We start from the raw sequence: 22,477 nt of genomic DNA on the forward strand, positions 1-22,477 counted from the left end.
CTCGGGTTACCCAAATCGACCGGGATATCTTGCACCCTACAAAGGAACAAAGTACCATTTGCCGGAGTTTAGACAAGGCCCAATGCCAAGAGGTAAAAAGGAACTCTTTAACTACTCACATTCTTCACTTTGTAATGTTATTGAACGGTCGTTTGGAGTTCTAAAGATGAAGTGGAGGATATTGCTTGACCTTCCTAGCTATCAATGCAAAAGCAAAGCCGTATAATTATTGCATGCATGGCACTACACAATTTTATTAGAGAGTTTGTTGTAACGTGAAAAAAGGAATGCTATTAAAGACTGGACTCAACCTTACTATCAAGCAACTCAGAAATAGGTGGCCACAGTGTAGGACTTTGTACACATTTTGGAACATGATGCAAACTGATACAGGTCTAGGGAGAAGATCTGATGGCATTATAGTAGCATCAGCTGATTGGTGGGATAAGGCATTAAAGGTAATCTGTTTGTAATGTTGTCTAGCATGTACTATCTTTGCATATGTAGTTCTAGGTCTGTTTTTATTGTACTGATAAGATGCTTAACTATTATACAGGGAAAAAGTGAATGTAGAAAGTTCATGTTTGGTGTGCCAACATATATTGGATATCTTGAGGAGATGTTTAAAGGACATTTAGTGGATGGAGCAGATTCTGTCATGTCAGGTTCATCAACTCAAGAGAAGGGATATGAGGAGGTAGACTTGGGTGATGATGAAGGTGAAGAATAAGAGGAAGAGGAGTTCCTGGCAAGTCCTTTGAGCAGTGGCAGCCGCAAGAGAACAAATTGCTTATCTAGCACAGCCACAAGCCCAAACAAGAAGAGTAAGAGCCCAATGATCAAGATGTTTCAGGGGCTTCTTGTTGAGTTACAAGTTTCTAGGAGTAAGGAAGAAGCAAAAATACAAGAAATGGTAAAACAGAGACAAGATGAGTTGGAAAAAAAGCACCAGTACAGGCAGCTTGAGTTGGAAAAGAGGCACTATCTAAGGGAGATGGAGAAACAGAAGGAGTTGGAAAACAAGCAGAAGGAAAAGGATGACATAAAGAGGTGTCTTCTGTTGGTAAAGCAGGGTGGAGCTGGTCCCACATCAACTGAATTTGGCATAGTAACAAGATTGTTTCAGCAGGAGTACTATAGAGATGTGTTTGACATGATCGACGATGATAAGGAGAAATTGATTTGGTTGAGGAAGACATGGAATGACATGGAATGACTGCTATGTCTATCTGAATTGTGGTGTTTATTTTGTTAGGAACTAGAATTGTCTTTTAATGGCAGAACCTTTTGTTATGTATGAACTGTGTTGTTTAATTTCTAATGAACATGTATTGAGGTGTTGAATGAATGTGTGCATTCAATGCTGTGAATTGTGTTATTTCATTGGTGTTTATTGCTTTGTATGTTGCTGTTTATATGCTTTGCATATTGCTGTGTATATGTCTTAATTATATCATTGGTGGCTGCATAATATGGCTGTTTATTCTAACAAACAGTACTGATTTGCTTGTTTTTGTTGTTGCAGGAAGAAGAAGAATGGGATGACCAATGGGATGAAGAGGATGATGATAGAGAAGACTTTGATCAAAGAATACAGTCCTATATCTTGCATTGTAGGAAGAAGAGGAGAAAGATCTTGACTATTGCTGCTGCCATGTTGGGTATGTATCACTTCGACACTTATATGAACAAAGCAGCTCACAGAATAGCAACAGAAAGTGGATTTGAATGGGTCATGAGGACACTAGGAAATAGCACATCTTGTTATAATATGTTTAGAATGAGTCAAGATTTGTTTCTGAGGCTGCATAGTTTGCTAGTTGAATCTTATGGATTGAAATCAACTAAGAGGATGTCATCAATTGAAGCTTTAGGGCTGTTTCTATGGATATGTGGTGCACCTCAATCTCTTAGACAAGCTGAAGACCATTTCACAAGGTCACTAGAAACAATTTGTAGAAAGTTTGATAAAGTGCTAGAGAGTGTGAACAAGCTAACAGTTGACATCATTAAGCCAAAGGATCCTGAGTTTAATTTTGTGCATCCTAGGTTGCAAAGCCCTAGGTTCATACCATTCTTTGACAATTGCATTGAAGTAATTGACGGTACTCATATTCCTGTAATAGTGCCAAGTACCCAAGTAGTACAACATATGGGAAGACATGGGTATACAAGTCAAAATGTCATAGCCATATGTGATTTCAACATGAGGTTTACCTTTGTGGTGGCTGGTTGGCCTAGGTCAGTTCAAGACATGCGGGTTTTCAAAGATGCAATTGACAAGTTTGGAGACAAGTTTCCACACCCACCTGAAGGTAATGATCTAAATTGCATGCATTTTATTATTATTACAACACTAGGTCTGTGACTTACATAATTCATGTATTATGAATGCGCAGGCAAGTTCTACCTTGTTGACTCGGGTTACCCAAATCGACCGGGATATCTTGCACCCTACAAAGGAACCAAGTACCATTTGCTGGAGTTTAGACAAGGGCCAATGCCAAGAGGTAAAAAAGAACTCTTTAACTACTCACATTCTTCACTTCGTAATGTCATTGAACGGTCGTTCGGAGTTCTAAAGATAAAGTGGAGGATATTGCTTGACCTTCCTAGCTATCAAATGCAAAAGCAAAGCCGTATAATTATTGTGTGCATGGCACTACACAATTTTATTAGAGAGAGTTTTTCGAGAGATGTGAACTTTGATTTGGTTGATCGTGATGAGAACTATGTTTCATTCGCCGAAGGATCCTCTGTCAACTTGTAATGATGATTTTATTGATGTGTCGAATTTTTGTATGGACGAGTGTGTGTACATTTGTGTGCATTTTTTTTACATAATGGAATAAACATGTGGCTTCAAAAAAAATCCCGCATGCAGCTACCTCACGGGCAAGATTGTTTTGACGCTAGAAAAGTCACATGGGCATGGTGGGAGGTAGTGGGAGGGCATCAGGGTCATTTTACCACTTTATTAATTGCCTTTAGTCACTTTTAGGAGGTGGAACCAAATATACTTTTAGTAGGTGCTTAAAAACTGCCTAAAATTTTTTAGGAGCTAAAACTTTAGGAGGGTGAAAATAAACAGACCTTGGTAAGATAAGGTAGATAGATACCCGTCTCAATAGAACTACTGCAATTCAGCGCCGCACACACTGCATCGAGAATCGAATCGAGATTCTTTTACGAGTGCACCCAACTGCCCATATCATCGGGGAAAAAAAAGAAAGAGAAATAGTCATGCACATAGGGGTTAGGACCTTTGAGCAGGATGCACTCGACCCAAGGCTCACTCAAGGCAAGGGAGCAGAGCGCGGAGCTTTCCCTTTGCGCTTCCACGCCAAGCGCATCCATGCTCGTGCCTCGCGTAGCTGATCTCCGTCGACCAAGTCAAAAATCAACGAGGCCTCGATCGACGACCTCGGAACCTGCAGCGCGTCACGTGTTGCACAGTTGTCCACTGCTGCATGCACGGTACCTTCAGCAAGATATGCAGGAAGCTGTTTCTGTCGTCACATCGTAAATTAAGGGTATGTTCGGCTATATTTAGATGCTAATTAGACGTATTAAATATAGATTAATTACAAAACTAATTACACTGATGGAGTGTAATTCGCGAGACGAATCTATTAAGTCTAATTAGTTCATAATTCGACAGTGTGGTGCTACTAATGATGAATTAATTAGAGTTAATAGATTCGTCTCGCGAATTAGCACAGGATTCTGCAATTAGTTTTATAATTAGCTCATGTTTAGTTCTCTTAATTAGTATTCGAATATCCGATGTGACACTATTAAAACTTTAACGTTCTGTTTAACCCCTTAGTGATTTATTACTGTTCCGCTTCAGCTTTACAATAAACGTACCTGCAGCAAGATAATTGAATTTGTCACAGTACTTCCTTTCCTGGTTGAGCGTAACGTCACACAACGCTCAGAGATTTATTTATTGCGTAATCTGAGGACCCCCCCAACCTCTATGATGTTCACTGAACATCAATCCGATCGATCACTGACCCAGAAGAGGCAGAAAAGCGAACGGAATTAATCCAACGTCTACCTGTGCCGTTTGTTGTAAAGCTGGAGAATTTAATTACTACTACTCCGAATTTAATTACGTTAGGCAGGAAGCTGTTTCTGGTCAGTCAGGTTGTAAAATTGTAATAATGGTTGTGTTCAGCGATCGTGCCAAGACGTTGCAGGAGCAGCTAGCGCCATCCTTCCCCGTGCCAGTAGCGAACATTTGCGAGCAAGAAAACGTATAGCAGATTCGCTGCTCCAAGCACGCTTGTGTTGTGCTCCGAAATCTCATTGTCAAAGGCAAGCCGTTGGACGACCGCCAGTGTCCAAGACTACAAGAGGCCGGTGTGCTGGTGGTTGGAAGGTGTCCGGCCGGCGACGGCGAGCTCGAGAGAGAATAAGAAAGAAGAAGACGACGTAGACCAAGATACAGCCTCTGTCATCGAGACGTGGACTCGAAGCTGAACGCATTCATAGGGGTATCTTTAGTTTGGATTAAAATTCATGTCACATCGAATATTCGAAGGTTAATTAGGAGGACCAAACATGAACTAATTATAAAATTAATTACATAGATGTAGGCTAATTCACAAGACGAATCTATTAAGCCTAATTAATCCATTATTAGCACATGTTTATTGTAGCATCACATTATCAAATCATGGACTAATTAGGCTTAATAGATTCGTCTCGCAAATTAGCCTCCAACTATGAAATTAGTTTTGTAATTAGTCTATATTTTATGAATCTAAATATTCGATGTGATAGGAATTTTAGAAGCTTCTAAAGAACCAAACAGGACCTTTAATACATGATCGAGCCCGAAAAAAAACTATAGGGGCAGGCACAACATGTCACTATTTGGCGGGACAAGCAATCTACATCCTAGATTCATTATTTTTATTATGCATCTAGACATAATATATATCTATTTACATAATAAAATATATAAATCTATCTATAAAAAATTAAAACAATGTATAATTTAGGATGGGGGAGTACGATTTTGCATTCCTTGTTCCCCCAACGCAAATTAACTTGACCATGGTCATGGTTTTTTTAATGAAATATGTAACAGGATTGCACATCTTTATATTAAGATAGAAGCATGAACGTTACAACGCTGAGTGCTAATGGTACACAATCAGTTTCGAGTTTTTATACAATTTTGCATTCCTTATTTGCCCCAACGCCAAATTAACCCGACCCAACGCAAAGAATCAACATCAGGTTTACTTTTTTGCTTCCTATCGAAGCTCCAACGCATACATGTCAGCTACATACATCTCCAACCAACCAACCACCAAATTTCGTCCTTGTATGTTTACAAACCTAACCCCACGCTCAACTCAAATCAACATACACTTTTATAATTCCACATGTTTTTTCCAAATTCAAATACAAGAGCCGCATGCTCCACGCTCCTCACGATTCGGCCGCCGCCGCCGCCGCCGCCGCCGGCGCGACGACGACGCTCTCCACCTTGGGCACCTCGACGGGGAACCTGTGTATCTCCTCCACCCACGGGTTCCCAACCTTCTCCTTCGCCGGGTCGATGGTCCGCAGCGCCCTCCACACGGCGCTGTTGCACTTGAACCCGGACCCGAACGCGATCTGCCACGCCCGGTGTCCCCGCCGCACCCGCCCCTGCGCCTCCGTGTACGCGAGCTCGTACCACAGCGAGCTGCTGGAGGTGTTCCCCCACCGGTACAGCGTCATCCGCGACGGCTCCATGTGCCACGCGCTGAGCTCGAGGTTCTTCTCGATGGTGTCGAGCACGGCCCGGCCTCCGGCGTGGATGCAGAAGTGCTCGAACGCCATCTTGAAGTCCGGGATGTAGGGCTTGAGTGACCGGAGCCCGAACACCTTGCGCCCCACGAGGGAGGCGAGGAAGAGGATCTGCTCCGACATGGGGAGGACGAGGGGCCCCAGCGTGGTGATGTTGGTCTTGAGGGCCTCGCCGGCGACGGCCATGAGGTCCTTGGAGAGCGCCACGCCGACGCGACCGGTCTCGTCCTCCTCCTGGAACACGCAGCGGTAGGCGCGGTCGTCGGCGCCGTGGTGGGTGCGGACCGTGTGCACCAGCTGGTACTTGGCGCGGCGCCGGTCCGCGCCGCCGCGGTTCGTGAGGAGCACGGCGGCGCCGCCCATCCGGAAGAGGCAGTTGGACATGAGCATGGAGCGGTTGTTGCCCCAGTACCAGTTGAGCGTGATGTTCTCCATGCTCACCACCAGCGCGTACGTGTTCCGGTGCACCTGCAGCAGCAGCAACCATTATTTCAGGGGTCGGTCAGCTTGCCCTGATAAGCTATCACGACTAGTCATCGTCGTCGTGGCCGTGCGTCCGCGGGAACGTTCGCGTACGTCGCCGGCGATCGATCGCCCCAACCAACAGAATTTATGACGATCGACGACGGGGAGCATTAACTCCGCGAGCTTTCTGTCAGATAGCTGTCATCGTCATCAATGGGACTCTGCAGCAGCAGCTCAGCAGGTGGATGGCCTGAGCTGCATTGATGTGGACGGGCGACCCGCCGGCAGGTCGCCATTAACGTTAAGAGAGAAAGGGAGCATGGGAGAAGAAGAAGAAGCAGTGTTGCTCAGCTGGTGATTGGCCATCAGCTGCTCTGATCTGATCGCACACGTCAACGGGCGTTCTAGACGGTTCCTGTCTGGACCATTTTCGGGTGATCCGGGTTAACGATCGTCGTCAGAGGGTGTATAAGGGAGTGTTTGTTTGATATTAATTAGGAGGATTAAATCTGAGCTAATTACAAAATTAATTGTACAGATAGAGTCTAATTCGCGAACCATTTGCTAATGATGGATTAATTAATCTTAATAAATTTGTCTCGCGAATTAGATTCCATCTGTGCAATTAATGTTGTAATTATCTTATGTTTAGTCCTTCTAATTAGAATCCGAACATCCGATATGACTTTGCTAAAGTTTATCACTTATATCAAACACTCCCTAAGTGTGCAGGTCCTTCTAATTAGCATCCGAACATCCGATATGACTTAGCTAAAGTTTATCACTTATATCAAACACTTCCTAAGTGTGCAGGGACCCATTGACAGTTGTTGCGATGGCAACCTGCTGAAACCGGCAGGCATCGTCGTCCCAAAAGAGACGATCTGTTGCCGGTTGGTCCTACTAATGGTTATTAGGACTTCCAAAACTTGACAAACTGTCTCTATATATTTTTTCTGTAAGACAAATAATTGCAAACTTTTGTACTTTACAGAGAGACAGAGTGCTAAACTTTGGCTAACTTTTATGCTCCACTAAACTTTCAGACTTTCTCGTAATTTGCTACCCTCAGGCGGTCAAAAGTTCCTACACTTTTAATCCCAAACAGCTAGATTTGACACCAAACAAAATTTTTTGGTTACATATACTCTCTGGATTCCCACTTATATATTTTGATACTATCTTTTAAAAAAAATGAAGGCGACGACGAGTAGACCTAACAATGAACAAACCATGTACAAACCTACAGTAAATGTGTACTTCCGTTAAAGAACTAGTACAACAACAATGAATCAATGATTGATGGGTGCTCAATTATGCTACTGCTCAAGCCGAATTATTACCACGGGGGGGTCGATTAATTCCAAAGCCTATCAGTCAACGCTCGTCGCAGTTCCATGGACCCACTATGCATCGTGCATCCGTGCAAACGCATGCAGAGTCAACCCAAGTAAAAGCTCCTTTGCTTCATCCGTGCGCTCGATCCCCGCCGTCCGTTCCAGGATCAACGGCAACGATTGAGCACCAAGCCCCGCAACCCCACCTACCTCCTCTACCATGGCGGTCGCTGAACAAACCCACCTGATCGCACTCACTCAACTCTCGAAAGCTCTCGATCGCGGAGGCAAAAAAATAAAATAAAATCCTAACCAATCGACAACGATGATGACTATCTGGATTGGAGCATGCTAAGGGATGAATCGCTTGCATACCTGGAGCAGCTGCTTGGCGAGGTCGATGGAGATGAGCCCGGCGCTGCACCCCATGCCGCCGAGGTTATAGCTGGCGACGTTCCCGCGCAGCTTGTAATGGTTGACGATCATCGCCGACAGCGACGGCGTCGGGTTGAAGAGGCTGCAGTTGACGACCACGACCCCGATGTCGCGCGCCCGGACGCCCGTCTTTGCCAGCACCTGGTCGATGGCGCCGAACATGACGGCCTCGGCCTCCGCTCGCGCCTCCGCCATGCACGGGTTGGGCGGCGCGTTGAGCACGGCCCGGGGGAAGTAGGTCTCCTGCCCGAGCCCCGACCGCTCCAGGATCTTCCGCTGGAACGCCAGGTTGTCGCCCGTGAACACCCCCGCCGCCGTCGACTGCCGCATGAACGTCTCCCGGGTCACCACGTGCTCCGGGCCGGGTTTGTAGCACGCGAAGTCGAGGAGGTAGACGGCCCGCGGGCGGCGCGCGAGGTAGATGGTGACGAGGACGGCGGCGAGCGCGGCGAGGGCGGCGGTGAGGGGTGGGTTGGAGGTGAGCGCGGCGGCGAGGTCGGCGGGGGAGTGCCGGGAGAGGCGGACGAAGAGGGCCGCCGCGAAGGGGGCCAGGAGGAGGTACGGGAGGTTGGAGATGGCAACGTGGTAGCAGAGTTTGAGCGCGCTCGGGCGGTGCCGGGCGTTCTTGATTACCGTGGTGCTGCCGGCGCCGGCGGGGGTGGGGGAGGCGGGAGAGGTGGTCGGTTCTGCTTGCTGGGCGGCGCTCATGGTGCCTGGCGGCGTGGCGCGGCGAGGTAGCAAGGGTGATGGGCGAGGCTACTAGCTGAGCGGCGGGGTGCTGCGCGGCGTCGAGAACTCGGAGTTGAGGAGAGGGAGAGTGGGTGTGGGTGGGCTTGGAAGGTGGGGCGGGGAGGTTGGGCGCGAATATATAGGGGTCGCCGGCGGTGGAGGATGGATGAGGAAGAGGAAGACCTGGCGGGCACGGCCGGGGGCGACGCCGGGGTGAATGGGTTGGGTGGGTGCAACCACCGGAGCGACCATTAAGACGGTGGTGGCGAACAGGCGAAGGGAGAGAGGGGAGGGAGGTTGGGGCAGGGCCAGGCGGGGTCCGAGTAAATGCGCGCGCTCCCGCGTGTGTGAATGGGCATGGCCAGGTGCAAGTTGGCCGCCGGCCTGACGACGCCCGCGCGCGCGCCGTTGGGTTCGAGGGTTTCGTGGCGTGGGCGCGGCCGGGGTGCGTGGGTTGGCGTTGAGCTAGCGGCCGGCGGTCTGGTCAAGAACCTGCCATGCGCTGGCGCGGCTTGTGACAGTTGCCGATGCCTCGCGTGGCGCAGTTGGTTGATTTGGCTGCCTGCTTCGCTTGCAATGTGTTGTGCGGTATAACTGAGTATTCATCCCAAGACTCAGTATGGTTGTATTTTAGTCTTGTACTAGTATGAGCATTAGTACCAAGCTTAATGGATAGATCCCGTGAACCCCTTTAGTATAGGTTGAGGGCTCCACCCAGTACTAAAGAACACCCATTAGTACCGGGTGGAGCCTCCATCCGGTACTAAAGGCATTAAGACACATTAGTATCGGGTGGGAGCTCCACCTCGTAGTACTAAAGAGCTCCCCCTTTATCCATCCGTCCGCTACCCTCATCCTCCTCTGCTCCTTTATCTCCTCCTCATCCGGTCCTCTATCTCTCCTCATCCTCTATCTCTCTCTCTCCTCTATTCCTCCTCTGCCTCCCTTCCCCTCCCCCCGTGCTCGCTCCTCACCGGCAGTGAGGAGCAGCGGCGGGACAAGGTGAGGCGGCAGCGGCGCCGGCGGGTGAGGGTCGGCGGTAGCGGCGGCGGGGGCTGGCAGGGCCAGCGGGTGGATTTCATTTTATTTTTTAATACCCTTTAGTACTAGTTATTTCAATTGGTAAAAAAGTCCCCATTTAGTATCAACTACCAATATCAGTTGCGACACCGATACTAATGGCATATGCATTAAACCTTCCGTTACGTGCCCAGCCACGTACGCACGGGGGCAGCCTGAAGCAAACCAAATGCGGAGGCCACATGCATGGCCGACCGGTCAGAAGGCGGGGGTGTCTACGGACCGGACCCGACCTGCCTGACCGCTGCGATGCATGGCCTGCCCCAGTGCCCTAGCTCTGCCGACATCTCCTTCATTCCCTGCCTGAGCTCATTTTACTAATACGCGCACGAGTCGACGGCCTCACGTCCCCTGCTTTCCCAGCAGTTGCCTGTTGCTGCAGCGGGCCACGTACGAACGGGGCAGCCTGAAGCAAACCAAATGCGCGCAAGGCCGGCAAGCGGCCAAAGCAGACGCCGCCCGCCGGCAGCGGCGACGTCGATCGGCCGCCGCCTGGCAGCAGAGGCTATACGCGAGCCGTCGTGCGTCCTTTCCGCGCGGGCGCTCATCCATCCCCGCCTACTCCTACTACTGTATCTGGCCCGGTACCGCACGGAACGACTGCCTCGATCGCCCGGGGGGGGGGGGGGGGGGGGGGGGGGGGGGGGGGCCGCGCCGCGTGTGTCAGACCGCCGGACGCAAGGAAACGGCGGCCGGGCATGACGCGCGGGGGCGCCGATGATGCACGCAAGCCAGGGGCAAAGAAAGAAACTACTCCACCCACAACGTTTTGGTGTACAGCTACAGGAGTGGCACATGAACTTTCGGCAAATATTCAAAATGTGCTAAGATAAAATTTAAGTTTTATCGTATAAACTTCCCCGTACAGGAATCATTTATATGAAATTTGTTTCGTACGCACAGTTCTGGCATTTAAGTATTTTTTTCTTAAGAAACGCATTTAACTAGTTGCTTGTAGAAGAGCGGAGGCAAAAAGGAAAAACAAAAACAGCATAACAAAAGCCAGGGGCTCTCGCCGTTCCAGAGACGGAAGGCGAGAGAGACGGCGGAGCAGGGTCGCCCAAATCTCATGCGGCCATGTCCTCCCGTGCCCGCCTCTCCTCCATCTTCCGCACCACAGCGTCCTCAGCGTCACCACCGCGCGCTCCCCACCTCGCCCTGGCCGCCGCCACGGAGCGCGTGCGGTCCGGGGCGTTCGGCCCGGAGGACGCACGCCACCTGCTCGACGAATTGCGGCGGCGAGGCACCCCCGTTCCCGAGCGCGCGCTGAACGGATTCCTCGCCGCGCTCGCGCGCGCGCCGCCCTCCACCGCCTGCAGCGACGGGCCTGCGCTCGCCGTCACTTTCTTCAACGCCATGTCAGGAGCTGCCGGCCGAAGGGTGCTGTCTCTCACGTTCTGCACCTACGGCATCCTCATGGACTGCTGCACCCGTGCGCGCCGCCCGGATCTAGCGCCGGCCTTCTTCGGCCAGCTCCTCAGGACAGGGTTGGGCGTCAGTGTCATCACATTCAACAACCTCCTCAAGGGCCTCTGTGAAGCAAAGCGGACTGACGACGCTTTGGACGTGCTGCTCCACAGGATGCCCGAGATGGTCTGTGTGCCCGATGTTGTCTCCTACAACATACTTCTGAAGAGCTTCTGCGACAACAGAGAGAGTCGGAGGGCACTTGAATGGCTCCGGAGGATGGCTGAGAAGGGATCTGGCTGCTCACCCAACGTGGTCTCATACAGCACGGTCATTGATGGCTTCTTTAAGGAGGGTGAAGTTGATAAAGGATGCGATCTAATAAATGAAATGATGCAGCAGGGGATTTCACCTAATCTAGTGACTTACACCTCCAGTATTGATGCACTGTGTAAGGCAAGGGCAATGGACAAGGCAGAGGCGGTCCTCCGACAAATGGTTCGTAAAGGTGTTCGTCCGGATAACTGGTCATATAATAACTTGATCTTTGCATATTCCGCTAGGGGTGAGTGGAATGAGGCGGTCAGGATATTCAAAGAGATGACTAGGCGGGGTCTCCTACCAGATATTGGTACGTGGAACTCATTAATGGCTTCCCTTTGCAAGCATGGAAAAATTAAGGAAGCTAAAGATGTTTTTGACTCGATCGCAATGAAGGGCCAGGAGCCTGATACTGTCTCATACCTAATTCTGCTTGATGGGTACGCTACTGAAGGATGCCTTGTTGATATGACAGACCTCTTCAATTTGATGCTAGGAGACGGTGTTGCACCTGATGTCCGTATTTTCAATGTACTGATCAAGGGATATGCTAAATGTGGAATGCTGGATCGGGCTATGATTATCTTCAGTGAAATGAGGCACCAAGGAGCAAAACCTAATGTGGTAACCTATTTGACAGTCATAGCTGCACATTGCAGGATGGCTAAAATGGACGATGCTATGGAAATATTTAATGAAATGATTGATCAAGGAGTAGCACCCAGTATAGCTACTTACCAGTGCCTGATTCAGGGTTTTTGTACTCATGGTGGTTTGCTGAAAGCTAAGGAATTGGTTTTTGAAATGATGAGTAAAGGCATGCGTCCTGACATTGTGCACTTAAATTCAATAATAAACAGCCTTTGCAAGGAGGGAAGGGTAGTGGACGCACATGATATATTTGACTTACTTGTAAGTATCGGTCTGCATCCTAATGTTTTTGTGTATAGTTCGCTGGTGGATGGATACTGCCTAGTTGGCAAGATGGAGAAAGCATTGAGAGTATTTGATGCTATGGTGTCAGCTGGCATTGAACCTAATGTTGTAGTGTATGGCACACTTGTTAATGGCTATTGTAAACTTGGAAGGATTGATGATGGGTTGAGTGTTTTCAGAGAAATGGTGCATAAGGGAATCAAGCCCTCAACTATTGCGTACAACATTGTACTGGATGGGTTATTCCGGGCTGGGAGAACAGTTTCTGCAAAGGAAAGATTCCATGAAATGATCGAGAGCGGGATCTCAGTGGGCACTGGCACATACAACACCGTTCTTAGTGGACTTTGCAAAAACAATTCCTTTGATGAAGCAATTGGGCTTTTCAAGAAATTACAAGCAATGAACGTAAAGATTGATATTATAACTATTAATATTATGATTGCTGTAATGTTCAAAACTAGGAGAGCTGAAGGAGCTAAGGAACTGTTTGCTTCCATCCCTGCAAGTGGGCTGGTGCCTTCTGTTGAGACTTATGATTTAATGATGACAAATCTTATTAAAGAAGGGTTACCGGAAGAGGCAGATGATGTCTTTTCATCCATGGAGAATGCTGGCTTTGATCCCAACTCTCGACTGCTGAATCATGTGGTCAGGGCGTTGCTAGAGAAACATGAAATAGTCAGGGCTGGAACTTATCTTTCTAAAATTGATGAGAGAAACTTCTCTCTTGAAGATTCAACGACAATGTTGTTGGTCGATCTCTTCACAAGCAGAGGGACATGTCAGGAACAGATAAAATATCTCCCAGAAAAGTATCATTTTCTTGCTGGAGCTGGCTCCAGTTGATTGTTACAAGCTTAGATGCCCAGAAAATCCTCTTGTTTGTAAGACAGGAAATTACCTGGACACTAACAGTCAATTACATGTGCTATTTTCTCTATTGGCATGATCGAGGTGTGACGAGCTGGTTGCATCTTAGGAAAAAAATGGATAAGGACTTCTGATGTGGAGGTAAGTTTGTTCCCACAATATGTGTAAATGAATATTTTTTGGAACCTGTTCTAGCATGCATTTGCCACAGATAGACTATATATGTTATTTTTTTAAAAAACAGTTAGTTGGCTTCATTTGCAAGTATTTTTTTTTTTGTAGATTTCAGTGATCTGCTTGATATGCAATTACCCACTTACTTTTTGCTTCGATGAGTTTTTTGGTGCCCCACATATAAGGGTTGTTTTTGGTAGCATATTCATTCAGCAGATCAGGCAGTGTTGATTAGACTCTCGGATGCTATACTTTCAGTGTGATTTTCTTTTTGTTAATGAGGACCCTCTACATCGATGGTGACCGACCCCCACCCTCCCTGTCATTGCCTCCCTCTCTCTCCTCTACTGCAGCCAAGCCCTAGTGGAATGACGCTATGGCCACGCTAGTGAGCAACAACAAGCGCCACCCTCATCGGACCTGGCATGGGTGAGCCTGGATCTGGAGTTATTCATCGCATCACTGTCCTTTCTTGTGACCAACTTGTTGCCCACTCTTGGAGGACAGGAAGAGGGAGAGAGGGGACAAGGAACTAACAATGGTGCTGCTGGGAAGGTGGCTGTGGTCAGTTCTTGGGGCTTGCGCTAGGCAATTTCAGCTCGCTTCTCATCACCTCCACCGGCCATTTCTCCTCCGAGCTCGCCTGCCAAGGTACACACACCATTGCTCTGTAAGTCTCTTCTGTTCTTTTGTGACAACAGCGATGACAGTGTACATTGCCTCCTCAAGTAGGAACTGGTATGTCATTGAACACAGCACTGCTGAAAAATTACTTGATTTTGGTCATATCTTTTACGTAAAAGGTGGAATATTTCAACTAGCTTAGCTTCAGTTGTGCCGTGAAGTTCACAAGTTGTTCATGCTTGCCTGAGGTACAAGCATTTGCCTGTAGCAGCTTCAATTGCTGAGCTAGCTTGTTTCCCTTTTTTTCCCAACAGAACATGTTAGAAAAAATGGTACCATGTTCAGATGATATTGTGAAGATAATACTGAAGTGTCAAAAGCCATAATTGTGAAGATAAGACTGAATTGGAGGTTGCCTTTCAGATGTCGAAGCACTGACATCACAAACATGTCCTGTTTTATGGGGAAACACTCATATGTAAAAGGCAACATCTGATGCATGTTTTGATGATGATGCTTGTCCCACTAAAGAAATGTTTTAATGCTACTTTTATTATATTATTTATACGAGGAAATGGCGACTAATCATCAACTTCTTTCCACCAGCAAAAAAAAAACACAAATTGTACATCCACTAACACTTCAATGACCCTAGGAAACTGAACTTCTACTGCTGCTAAGCATGCATGTCCGCATTTCTTTCAGCCTTAGGTGAGCTCCTGCAATCATAGCTCTTTGCTCTCTTTTTCTAAATGGGAAGCTGAATGACCTGGTATTTGTTTCAAGTGCAGACAGGTCTCTTGTTGTAATTATGTTACCTTGTTCTTCTTTTGTATTCCCCACCAACATTGTATTTCATATTGGCCTGCACTAAGCCATTTATGCCTGCACTACTACTCTAATATCAACGAATTTATTGATATTAGTCATAGGTACCTTTGACATGTGTTTGGCATATAACAATGATTCCTGCCAACAGGCTCTAAAGGTGCCTGCAATGTTCTTATAGGGATAGCAATGCATGTGTACAGTTTGGACAATGCTCACTTTGTGATGTTTCACCATTGTGTATCAGTAATACATCTTAAGATTAAAAGTTACGGCAAAACCTTCCTTGGCAGCTGCAATTTACCATGTCTGCTTGAAGTTACTATGTCTACCTGTCCTTCGCGTCTCTGATGCCACTCCCACTCTACACGATAAATGGTTTGCATCAGTTTATTGTCTTTCAGGTCGACAGGGGAATTCAACTGGGAAGAAAAACTGCCTGGTGCATCTGAAGAGTCTTGTCAGGGTTCCGATTCCATTCTGCTCTGCTCTTTCTGGCATAGTCGCAGATGTATGACACAGGTGTTGATGTAGTGGTAAATCTATCTGTGCAGAAATAGTAAATCTTTTGAAATTTGTTGGGCACTTGAACGATTTAATTGTTCTGTAGACCAATGAACTGTGCCTAACTGAATTTCAGTCCTTATATGTTGCAAAAAGTAGCTCATAACTGTTTTCTGATTTCTGAACACACAGGCTTATAATTGTTTTGCGTAACTGAACATCCTATATTATCACTGCAACAATGAAAGGAGCATAGTTCTGGAGTGCCACTTGATTTATAAACTGGTACCTGCAGAAGTGCAGATCCCCGGGAAGTTCCGGGGATTTTGTCCCTTGAACGCTATTTAGTTTAACCACCATCAAACACAGTTCCTAATTGTTGGGACAGGAGCATGGACATGGAGGAGACAGCGCGCCGCCGGCGGTCGTCGATCGTCACTGCCTACGGACCAGCCCCGACCTGCCTGACCGCTGCGATGCATGGCCTGCCCACTGCCCTTGCTCTGCCGACATCTCCTCCATTCCTGCCCGAGCCTCCCTCGTTGCTGGGAAAACGTCTTTAGCATCGATTCCTAACCCTCTTCAGTATTGTTACTTCAATATTAAAGGGGTCTTTAGTACGGGTTAAAGAACCGATACTAAAGGAATATTAAAAAATAATAAAAAAGAAATTTTGCTACCATCCACCACTCCTTGCCCCCTGCTCTCCCTCCGCTCCTTGTACGGTCACCCTGCCGCCGCACTTGAGCCAACGGGTCGGCGTCAGGCCTGCCATCGCCACCCTTGCCTCTTGCTGCCGCCCTTGCCCGCCACGCTAGAGGAGGATGGGATCCAGGCGGCGGTGCAGGGGATAGAGAGAGAGGAAGATGAGGGGAGGTGGAGAGAGAGAGGACGGGAACGGGTACAGGGGAGATGGATAAGGCGGATGGGGCGATAGGGTACTAAAGGTTGGGAGCTCCTTTAGTACCGGTTGGGAGCTCCAACTGGTACTAAAGGGGGTCACGGGGGGCTCCTGAGTAGTGATGACAATCAAGCGGGTCTGGACCCGAGACTCGCGGGTTTCAGACTCGACGGGGGCGGGGGCGGGTCTGGAATTCTCCCCATGGGTCTTGAGTTCAGGGATCCGACACATGGCGGGTGCGGGGGCGGGTTTATACTTCCCCTCATGGGTGACTCACGGGGCCCGAAGTATACATCACGGCCTAAAAACTAGCCTAGCCCAACAACAACCCTAGGTATATAATCTCCGTTCACCCAGTCCGCCTCCCGCTCTCCCCGTCTCGCGGCCAGTGCGCCGCACACCCGTATCCTGGCCCCCAAATCCATAATTCCTCGTCGCCCCCTCGCCCACGCCGCCACCGGCTGCCCGCGCCTCGCCCGCGGTGCCGCCCACTGTCATTGTCTTGCTCGGGTTTCGGGGGCAGGTGCTTACCATCACCCGAAATATGGTTCGGGTTCGGGGCTGGTTTTATTTTCGGGTTTCGGGGGCGGATCTGCGGAAGCTCAATTCGACCCCGACCCGCCCCATTGCCATCCCTACTTCTGGGGAACTAGCCGTTGGATCTGGTATCAAGTCAAAACCAACCAGTACTCAGGGCTAGAATCAATGTTTATTTTTCTAGTAGTGCCTCTCCCTCCCCCAACCATCCAACCAACCAACAAACAAACTGAGCTCATTTACTAATACGCGCACGAGTCGACGGCCTCACGTGCCGTCCTTTCCCAGCAGTTGCCTGTTGCTGCAGCCGGCAGCGGGCAGCCACGCCCCAATCGATCGCATTGATCAGGTCGGCTCGTGCCTCATGGCTCTGCGTCTTCCTGCACTGCCAGCCTCACCGGCCGATAGCAACGCCACAGCAGGTTCTTTATTTCCTCTAGATAGACGCATGTGCTATCCGTTGCCTGAAACCAATGCACACGTAATCTCTGGACAATAATAATCTGCTGGCCCGTCCAGTAGCAGTGTCACTGCTCCAGCACGTCGATCGAACCATCATCTGCAGGCTTGTTTTTGTACGCATGCATAAGGACTCCGTATCTGTATGCTACTCCGTCTTCCATACGCACGCGCGTACGTAACCACCGTGCATCCCGTTCTGCAAGCTACCCGTTTCGTACTCGGGTATAGTACGTATAGGTGTAGGACGCGCACGGCACGACAGTGACGTTAGTCGGACGGATGGTCACCGGCTGATGATCTATGTCCTTTTTCAGATAATGTGATCCATCTCGGTCTCTCCCTCGTTCACACTAGATCATAACAACCCAGCTGCCGTGCACGCGCTAGCTCGTGGTATATACCCCTCAAAATCCTAACTTTGACACTATGCAAAAAGAAGATTCCCCATCATATCAAACTTGTGGTATATGCATGGAGTACTAAATGTAGACGAAATTAAAAACTAATTGCACAGTTTTGTTGTACTTTGCGAGATGAATCTTTTGAGTCTAATTAGTCAATATTTGGACAATAATTCACAAATACAAACGAAACGCTACAGTATGCTATAGTGCTACAACAGTGATTTTGCATCTCCAAAGTTGGGCAACTAAACAAGGCCATATGCTACTACAAATAGCATCCTGCATCCGACGACTTGTTGTACTTGCATGGGCACAAGCAAGAACCACCCCCAGGTGGCGGCTGCAGGTGGCATCAGCTCCACCGATAACCATGCTAGACCGCAATGGATCGCGTATGCTATCCATGCTCGTAGCAGTGTTAGGTTAGACACTACTGCAGTAGATTGTGTACCCAACCAGTACAGTAGTATGTACTATATCGGTACCTGCTCGTGGTCGCGGACAAGGAAGAAGGCAGGCGCGGTAGCCTACGTACAGCATGCGGTTGCATGAACTGGGCTCTATTGTTTGGCAAGCCAGCGTTGCGGAGCACATGCCGGGTTAAACTAAGTACTCCACGGGACAGCGCGCAGAGACCATAGTCCACTAGTACCGCTACGGCGTGTGCAGTAATGGAGGGAGAGAGAGAGAGGCCGGATGGGATGGAATGCATGGGTTTGACCGACTGCATGGGATGGATTCATGTCCTTGGATCGGGTCTCCTCCAATTCAATTCTCGGTCCTCCGATCCCCTCCCCCAAGGCCCCAACAAGTGGTGCCCCAACCGCAACCGACTGAGCCTCATTACGCCGCCGACGGCGACGACCCGCTTGGCCTTGCCTTGCTATACGCTACTAGCACCTAGCTAATTCCTTTCCCAGCCGTTGCCTGTTGGCTGGCTGGCTGCTGCTGCAGTCTGCACCGCACAACGCTCTACATGGACTAAACTATATCATGTTTGGATCCAGGGACTAAGGGGGTGCCTGGATCCTGAAGCTAAGGTTTAGTCCGTGTTACATCGGATATTTGGATACTAATTAGGAGGATTAAATATGAGCTAATTACAAAATTAATTGCAGAACCTCTAGGCTAAATCGCGAGACGAATGTATTAAACCTAATTAATCCATCATTAGAGAATGTTTACTGTAGCACCATATTGTCAAATCATGGACTAATTAGGTTTAATAGATTCATCTCGTGATTTAACCTAGGGGTTGTGAAATTGATTTTATAATTAGCCTATGTTTAATAATCCTAATTAGTGTCAAACATTCGTGACAGGGTTAAAGTTTAGCTTGGGACCCACTAAAGTCTATTAAAACAGATAAGTACCGAATTGATCAGGTCGGCAGGCTGCGGGGGCCAGCCCAATAATCAATCGAAATGCCAGCCTCCTCAACCATTCCTGCGTAACTGGCTATATCTTTATTCATTCCTGCGTAACTGTGCCAGTTCGACGCGTGCATTGCGTAACTGGCTATCTTTATTCATTCATTCCTGCGCGACCGGGGTCGTTCTTCTACCAGTACCAGCATCTATATCAGCTGGACAAGCCACACGTTTTCTCTTCTTCGTTCCTAGGTTTTGCTGTAGATGTAGTAGACACATCAGTATAGTAGTCACAACGACGGGATGGTTGGTCACCGGCTGACCCCCAACCACCCATCATCAATGCATTCAGTTCAGCTCCGACGACTCCACGAGCTGCTCGGCGATCTACGGAGGCTTGTACGCAGCTGGTCTACGTCGCCTTCTTTCTCGCTCGATCGCTCGCTGGCCGGCCACCTTCCAACCACCAGCACACCGTATCTCTCTGATCCGGTCCTCACCGTCTCTCGCCTTCGTGCCGTCTCACGTTTTGGACAAGAACTACTCCAGCTAGAGTCCAACCTATAATATACTTGTGACGCACGGCTGTGGAATGACGTGTGGATAAGGAGGCGCAGCAGCAGCCAGCAAGCTAGCGTACACGCACACAGGTGCGGGTTGGGAAACCGGAACTGCCCCAGCGTGGCAACTCAGCAAGTGTTTCGTACTTTTCAGTGACGAGCTACACACACACGTTTCTGTTTCGTTTTTCTCCAAAAAAAAACCCCTTCATTACGTTACAATCTATCTGACCGCCGGCACAAAACAGCTGCCTGCATTTACATTCAGTAAAGTACATGCACATTGTCCCGGCGTACATAAAATTAGCGCAACCCCCATCTGCTTTTGCAATAACCAACACGACACGGTCGTCTGCATCAATTGCCGACGATGACAGACAGACAGGTCAAGAAGGTTGAGAGCAACGGATCGGAATGAAACAGTTGTTTGCAGAGAGAGTGTTCGCAGGAGACGAGTGGTAGTGTTTGTATCTCCACTGGGCTGCTTGCAACAGAAAATTCAGCAGAGAGGAGAGTGTGTTCTTGATGACCATGCATCAAAACATCGGGCTGGGCTGGAACCAACCGAGCAGAAACACCACCAAGATCGTGCATGGTTGTTGATCCAGACTAGGCCCATTCTTTAGGGCCCACCTTGGTTTCGTGGCGTCGTTCGCCGCAATCCCCCATTCAACATCGGGTTGGGCTGGAAACGACCGAGCATCACGTTCACGTAACCACGGGCCATCATCCTGAGGCCCATAGTTTCGCCGAGGTATTTGTGTCACCGCCGCCGTGCCGCCGCGTGGCGACGTCGTTGCAGAGCAGCTGGCACGGGCCATCCCGACGGCGGGTGAGAGGCGGAATCGCGAGGAGAAAGAAGAACCCGGCGCAGTGGTGACAGTGCTATCTAGTGGTGCCGGGGGGTCGACATGTTTGTCGTCATCTCATCATCTCGTATGCACGGACTGTTCAGGCTATTTTCACTTAAATCCTGCACTTTTTTTGTGCAAAATTTCTGCAGCCCGGAAATTGGAGCTGCGTTGTGATGTTAGATCCCAGTTGGCTGTCGCTCTCAGCTCATCCAATCGAGCTCAAAGGTGTGTGGCTCGGAGCTCAGCCTGCAGCAGATCGAGGCCGAGCTGCGCTAGAGGTGCAACCGAGTCCGTGTAGTACGTCCATGGCGCCCTCCCGGAGGGTCCTCATGCTCTGCGGCGACTACATGGAGGACTACGAGGCCGCCGTCCCGCTCTACGCGCTCGCCGCCCTCGGCGTCGCCGTCGACCGCATCGCGCCCGGCAAGCACCCTGGCGACGCATGCCTCACCGCCGTCCACGAGTTCCTCGGCTTCGAGCTCTACACGGAGCTCCCGGGCCACCGGTTCGCGGTCACCGCGGACTTCGCGGCGGCGGCGGCGAACCCGTCGCGCTACGACGCGCTCGTCGTCCCGGGAGGCCGGTTCGCGGAGCATCTCAGCGCGGACGAGGGCGCCGTGGCGCTCGTCGCGGCGTTCGCGGAGATGCGGCGGCCCGTCGTCCTGACGTGCCACAGCCAGCTGCTGCTCGCCGCGGCGGGGGGCCTGGCGGGCGGGGTGCGGTGCACGGCGTTCTTCGGCGTGCGCCCCGTCGTCGAGCTCGCCGGCGGGACGTGGGTCGACCCGGAACCTTTCAGCCTCTGCGTCGCCGACGGGCACGTGCTCTCCGCCATCGGGTGGCCCGCGCACGCCGAGATCATCGCCAAGCTCCTCGCCGCCATGGGCGCGCGCGCCGACGCCGGCCGCGGCGGGCAGCGCGTCCTCGTGCTCTGCGCCGTGAGTTTCCCCTCGCCGCCGTTCATGTCGCCTTCGCTCATGGTGGCGCCGCCGCCGATTGACGTGACCGTGTGCAGGACTACGTGGACGACTACGAGGCGAACGTGCCGTTCCGGGCGCTGGCCGGCGTGGGCTGCCGCGTCGAGTCGGCGTGCCCGACCAAGCGCAGGGGCGAGCCCTGCGTCACGGCTATCTACGACGCCGTGAAACCGGGCGCGGTGAGCGAGGAGAGGCGGGGGCACAACTTCGTAGTGACCGCGGACTGGGCGGATGCGAGCGCCGACGGCTTCGACTGCGTCGTCGTCCCCGGCGGCCGGGCGCCGGAGCTGCTGGTGACCCACGAGAGCGCGGTGGCGCTGGTTCGGGAGTTCGCGGACAAGGGGAAGGTCGTGGCCAGCATCGGGCAGGGCCACCTGCTCCTCGCCGCCGCGGGGCTGCTCCGGGGCAGGAGGTGCGCGAGCGGGGTGCCCATGAGGGTGGTCTCGAGGCTGGCTGGGGCAGAGGTTGTGGAGACGGAAGGGGCGGTCGCCGACGGGAAGGTCGTGACGGCGGCGGGATGGCCGGACCTTGCGCCGTTCGTGGCTCGCCTGGTCGACCTCCTCGGCATCACCGTTTCGTTCTGAAGCGGCGTCGCATCTCTGCTCTGCAAACTCTCAGCGCGCACTGAACTGAACACTGCGGTGTTCTGAATGTCCAGTTGTTTAGAGATTCTCTTCATGTGGTTTGAGAATAAAACCGATGAATCGCATAAAGTTTTGGTGACAGAAAAATCGCATCTTTCTGAAAGATGAATAAGATGCACCATTACCCGCAAAAAAAAGAAGCACCATGTGCTTCTGCTGCTTAATGCTGGTTGGGGTTAAACAGGTAATTTATGAAGTGTGCACAGGGGTAGGCCCATGATTTGGAATATGGGTATTCAAAATTTCG

The 22,477-nt window shown here is 50.1% G+C and overlaps 3 protein-coding genes and 1 long non-coding RNA gene across 10 annotated transcripts; 2 read left to right on the forward strand and 2 right to left on the reverse strand.

The window, feature by feature from the left end:
* Positions 1-5,171: 5,171 nt before the first annotated feature.
* On the reverse strand, positions 5,172-9,072 carry LOC117833476 (3-ketoacyl-CoA synthase 20). The gene is made up of 2 exons (XM_034712982.2): positions 7,989-9,072; positions 5,172-6,279 (listed from the first exon to the last, which is right to left on the reverse strand). The coding sequence occupies exons 1-2, from the start codon at positions 8,754-8,756 to the stop codon at positions 5,449-5,451; spliced, it is 1,599 nt and encodes a 532-aa protein (XP_034568873.1). The 5' UTR covers positions 8,757-9,072; the 3' UTR covers positions 5,172-5,448.
* A 1,596-nt stretch (positions 9,073-10,668) lies between these two features.
* LOC117833983 (uncharacterized) lies at positions 10,669-15,709 on the forward strand. 7 transcript variants are annotated; one of them, XM_034713580.2, is made up of 3 exons: positions 10,669-13,997; positions 14,076-14,219; positions 14,507-15,709. In XM_034713580.2, exon 1 carries the CDS (start codon positions 10,935-10,937, stop codon positions 13,368-13,370), a length of 2,436 nt encoding a protein of 811 aa, XP_034569471.1. In that variant the 5' UTR covers positions 10,669-10,934; the 3' UTR covers positions 13,371-13,997; positions 14,076-14,219; positions 14,507-15,709. The 7 variants fall into 7 exon arrangements, with proteins under 7 accessions (XP_034569471.1, XP_034569474.1, XP_034569476.1 ...); XM_034713583.2 differs by having other exon boundaries at positions 14,848-15,709; XM_034713585.2 differs by having other exon boundaries at positions 15,410-15,709.
* On the reverse strand, positions 14,575-16,538 carry LOC117833985 (uncharacterized). The gene is made up of 2 exons (XR_004635639.2): positions 15,814-16,538; positions 14,575-15,566 (listed from the first exon to the last, which is right to left on the reverse strand). It is a non-coding gene; the product is annotated as an uncharacterized lncRNA (long non-coding RNA).
* A 3,787-nt stretch (positions 16,539-20,325) lies between these two features.
* LOC117866484 (DJ-1 protein homolog E) lies at positions 20,326-22,299 on the forward strand. The gene is made up of 3 exons (XM_072290206.1): positions 20,326-20,671; positions 20,762-21,547; positions 21,625-22,299. The coding sequence occupies exons 2-3, from the start codon at positions 20,786-20,788 to the stop codon at positions 22,168-22,170; spliced, it is 1,308 nt and encodes a 435-aa protein (XP_072146307.1). The 5' UTR covers positions 20,326-20,671; positions 20,762-20,785; the 3' UTR covers positions 22,171-22,299.
* The last annotated feature ends 178 nt before the right edge of the window (positions 22,300-22,477 follow it).

This window comes from Setaria viridis, chromosome 8 (assembly GCF_005286985.2).
Source record: "Setaria viridis chromosome 8, Setaria_viridis_v4.0, whole genome shotgun sequence".
Classification (NCBI taxonomy): Eukaryota; Viridiplantae; Streptophyta; class Magnoliopsida; order Poales; family Poaceae; genus Setaria; species Setaria viridis.

Bases quoted from the DNA above. Each gene is read 5' to 3' on its own strand.
- LOC117866484 (XM_072290206.1), top strand. From the start codon at position 20,786: ATGTTAGATCCCAGTTGGCTGTCGCTCTCAGCTCATCCAATCGAGCTC. The intron at 21,548-21,624 runs GTGAGTTTCCCC...GACCGTGTGCAG, and splicing joins GCGTCCTCGTGCTCTGCGCC to GACTACGTGGACGACTACGA.
- LOC117833983 (XM_034713578.2), top strand. From the start codon at position 10,935: ATGTCCTCCCGTGCCCGCCTCTCCTCCATCTTCCGCACCACAGCGTCC.
- LOC117833476 (XM_034712982.2), bottom strand. From the start codon at position 8,756: ATGAGCGCCGCCCAGCAAGCAGAACCGACCACCTCTCCCGCCTCCCCC. The intron at 6,280-7,988 runs GTATGCAAGCGA...CTGCTGCTGCAG, and splicing joins TCGCCAAGCAGCTGCTCCAG to GTGCACCGGAACACGTACGC.